General features: G+C 32.4%; 1 protein-coding gene across 1 annotated transcript; it reads left to right on the forward strand.

Moving 5' to 3' along the window:
• The first annotated feature begins 2,117 nt into the window (after positions 1–2,117).
• LOC107871280 (bark lectin) lies at positions 2,118–2,612 on the forward strand. The gene has a single exon (XM_047412262.1). The coding sequence runs from the start codon at positions 2,118–2,120 to the stop codon at positions 2,610–2,612; it is 495 nt and encodes a 164-aa protein (XP_047268218.1).
• The last annotated feature ends 351 nt before the right edge of the window (positions 2,613–2,963 follow it).

Raw genomic sequence — 2,963 nt, forward strand, 5'->3', positions numbered from 1 at the left:
AAAAAATTTGACAGCTTTCTGAAAATATTTTTTTTTTACGTGAATTGCTGAAGAGATTCCTGTAAATGTGAAAGATTTGTCATTTAAAAAAAATTCACTAATAAATATGTGTTGTTGTTAACCATTTTATCTCATTCATCACGAGCAACATTCGTTATTCACTGAATTTTTTTTTATAAGGATAAAAATAATGAGTGACACTGTTAGGGTTAGTTTATAATTTTGGGGTGGAGAAGTTTTGTACGAAGGTGGTTCGGTTAGATATAGTCTCCCTGCGGAAACGGTTCAAGTGTTTCTAATGATACTCAAATATGAACATCTTTGTATGTCTTTTTCAAAGAAAAAATAAAGGTACTTGATGTTGAACTTTCTATTCTTATCACTGGTGGATATCCCATATAAATAATGTGTAACAGTAATATAATTTTCGAGGAGACTCGAATTTGGAATGATGACTCTTTATTAGCTTTTCTTCGTAGTTCTGAGATTTTTTGTAACCAAATGCGCTTAGCAACACTTGATATGTATGCCAAAACTCAACGCGCTATTTAGGATGAAAAATCATATGATAATGAATTTGATATTCGAAATAGTACATGTTTTACTAATTTCAGTGTTGGTTGGCCAAACAATTCTATTCAACAACAAACAAGAGTAGGATTTGATAGAGAAAATAACGGTTTGACTTCACTAAATCAACATAATATCCATTGGAGTTCTTAAAATTGTGAGTTTGGAGAACCGAGCAATCAAGAACCGACTAGTCTATATTGTCACACTCCAATTGAATCAATGGATAGATAAAGACGTTATATATATTTTTTATATTCTTTAAAGATCGTTGTATACATGTTTTAATAAATATTATTTTATTGAGCTAAACTTAATGTATAGACAATTTTTTTTTTTCAAAAAAAATAATGGAGTTTGCCCATATTTATAAGTGATTTTTTTCTTTAAAATGACAAATCTTTCACATTTTCAGGAATCTCTTCAGCAATTCACATTACAAAAAAAAATAAATATATTTTCAGAAATCTATCAAATATCTGAGCGAATCTCATCAACAATTCACATGAAGTTTATGAAACGTAGTTTGCCCATTTTTGGGAAAATCATAATAACAAATTTTTCACCCCAAATATTTAACAAACAGTGTTAGTTGTAGTTTGCCCCAAAATGGACAAACTGTCCGTTTTGTATCACAAGTTAAAGTAGTGTCCATTTGGACTCCAAAGACTGAAAAAGAGTTCATTTTTGCTCAGACTCCGTGAGCAGATGAAGTAAATGCCTTCGTCTCCGCAGCTATTCTAATTTTGGTGGACAAAATAACTAGCTACCTGTGTTGGTATATCCATTTTCCTGAAAATTATACTTTATATATTATAATAAAAACAGATATTTTTGTACGAATATATCATCATTTAGTATAAAGAAACAAATTAAACGTGAACGGCTCACATAAATTATAGCAAAACAATTAGTCTTTGTCTTATAAATAGAAGATATTATACTTTATATATTATAATAAAAACATACTCCTTCCGTTTAAAAAAGAATGATCAACTTTGACTTGACACAAAGTTTAAGAAAATAAAGAAGACTTTTGAATCTTGTGGTCTTAAATTAAAGTTGTGTCAAATGTACCAAAATGCCCTTTAATCTTGTGGTCCTAAACATGCCATGTGAAAAGTTATTGCCAAAAAGGAAAAAGGGTCACTATTTTTTAAACGGATTAAAAAGGAAAGTAAATCATTTTTTTTAACTTGAGGAAGTATCATTTTTTATACGAATATATCATTCATTTAGCATAGAGAAACAAATTAAACGTGGACGGTTCACATTAATTAGAGCAAAACAATTATAATCTTTGCCTTATAAATAGAAGAGGTTAGCAAGAAGGATATACAAATAATCATCAAAACAAACTAAAGTCCCTAAAGATGAAGACCATATTACTCTTTCTTTCCCTTGCAATAATCCTTCCCTTGTCAGCCCTGGCAACTTGCGCCACCACTGACACTCCCACCAACCAAGTATGGTTAGGTGTACTCGATACTAATGGCAAACCCCTCAACGCAAGCAATAGGTACTGGATACGTCCGGCCTACACCACTATGGACATTGGAGGTGTACGTCTTGCTAATCTTGATGATCAACAACAAACCACTACTTGTCCTACATCAGTAGTACTATCGAACCTTCCTAAAGACGATGGTATCGCGGTTTATTTTACACCTAAGAATCCTAATAAATATCAATTGATTTTGGCGTCCTCTCCGTTAAACATCCATTTCTATTTTGATTATCCTTTGTGTTCTAACTTTGCTGTGTGGAAGGTTGACAACCTTGTATCAAAATGGCCACCAATTCTACACACCATAAGCACAGGTGCAAAGTTGGGAAATCCCAACGATTTTAGCAGTTGGTTCCAAATTAAGCCTCTAGGTAGAAATTATAAGCTAGTGTTCTGTCTCGAAAGCACTACTTATTGCAGAGACATTGGCTTCGTCCGCCAAAATGGATATCGTCGTTTGGTTCTCTCAGAGAAGCCAATGCCCTTTGTGTTCAAACTGGATGATAGAATTGGAATGGCGTCATGTTATGCCTAGATCTACTACTCTATGTAATGTAATAATGCATATATGCGGGTACTTTGTCCCATTGCATGGATGTAAAACTTAATAATAATGTAATGGAGTCTATGTGCCACTTATATATCGAATAAGTAGTAGTTGAAATATATTGTTGCAGTATACTATGATCACATAATATATACTCCATTATATGTTGATAAGGATATCATAGAAGAAGTACTCTGGTTCATTCCTTAAGAAATCTCTTTAGTCCTCTATGATTTCAAAGAATTAAGACACATAAAGAATAAGTACAGAGCCTGGATCAAACAATATCGTAGATGCTCAATGACAAACTGGGACAATACATGCAATGACACTGTTCGA

This window comes from Capsicum annuum, chromosome 5 (assembly GCF_002878395.1).
Source record: "Capsicum annuum cultivar UCD-10X-F1 chromosome 5, UCD10Xv1.1, whole genome shotgun sequence".
Taxonomy (NCBI): domain Eukaryota; kingdom Viridiplantae; phylum Streptophyta; class Magnoliopsida; order Solanales; family Solanaceae; genus Capsicum; species Capsicum annuum.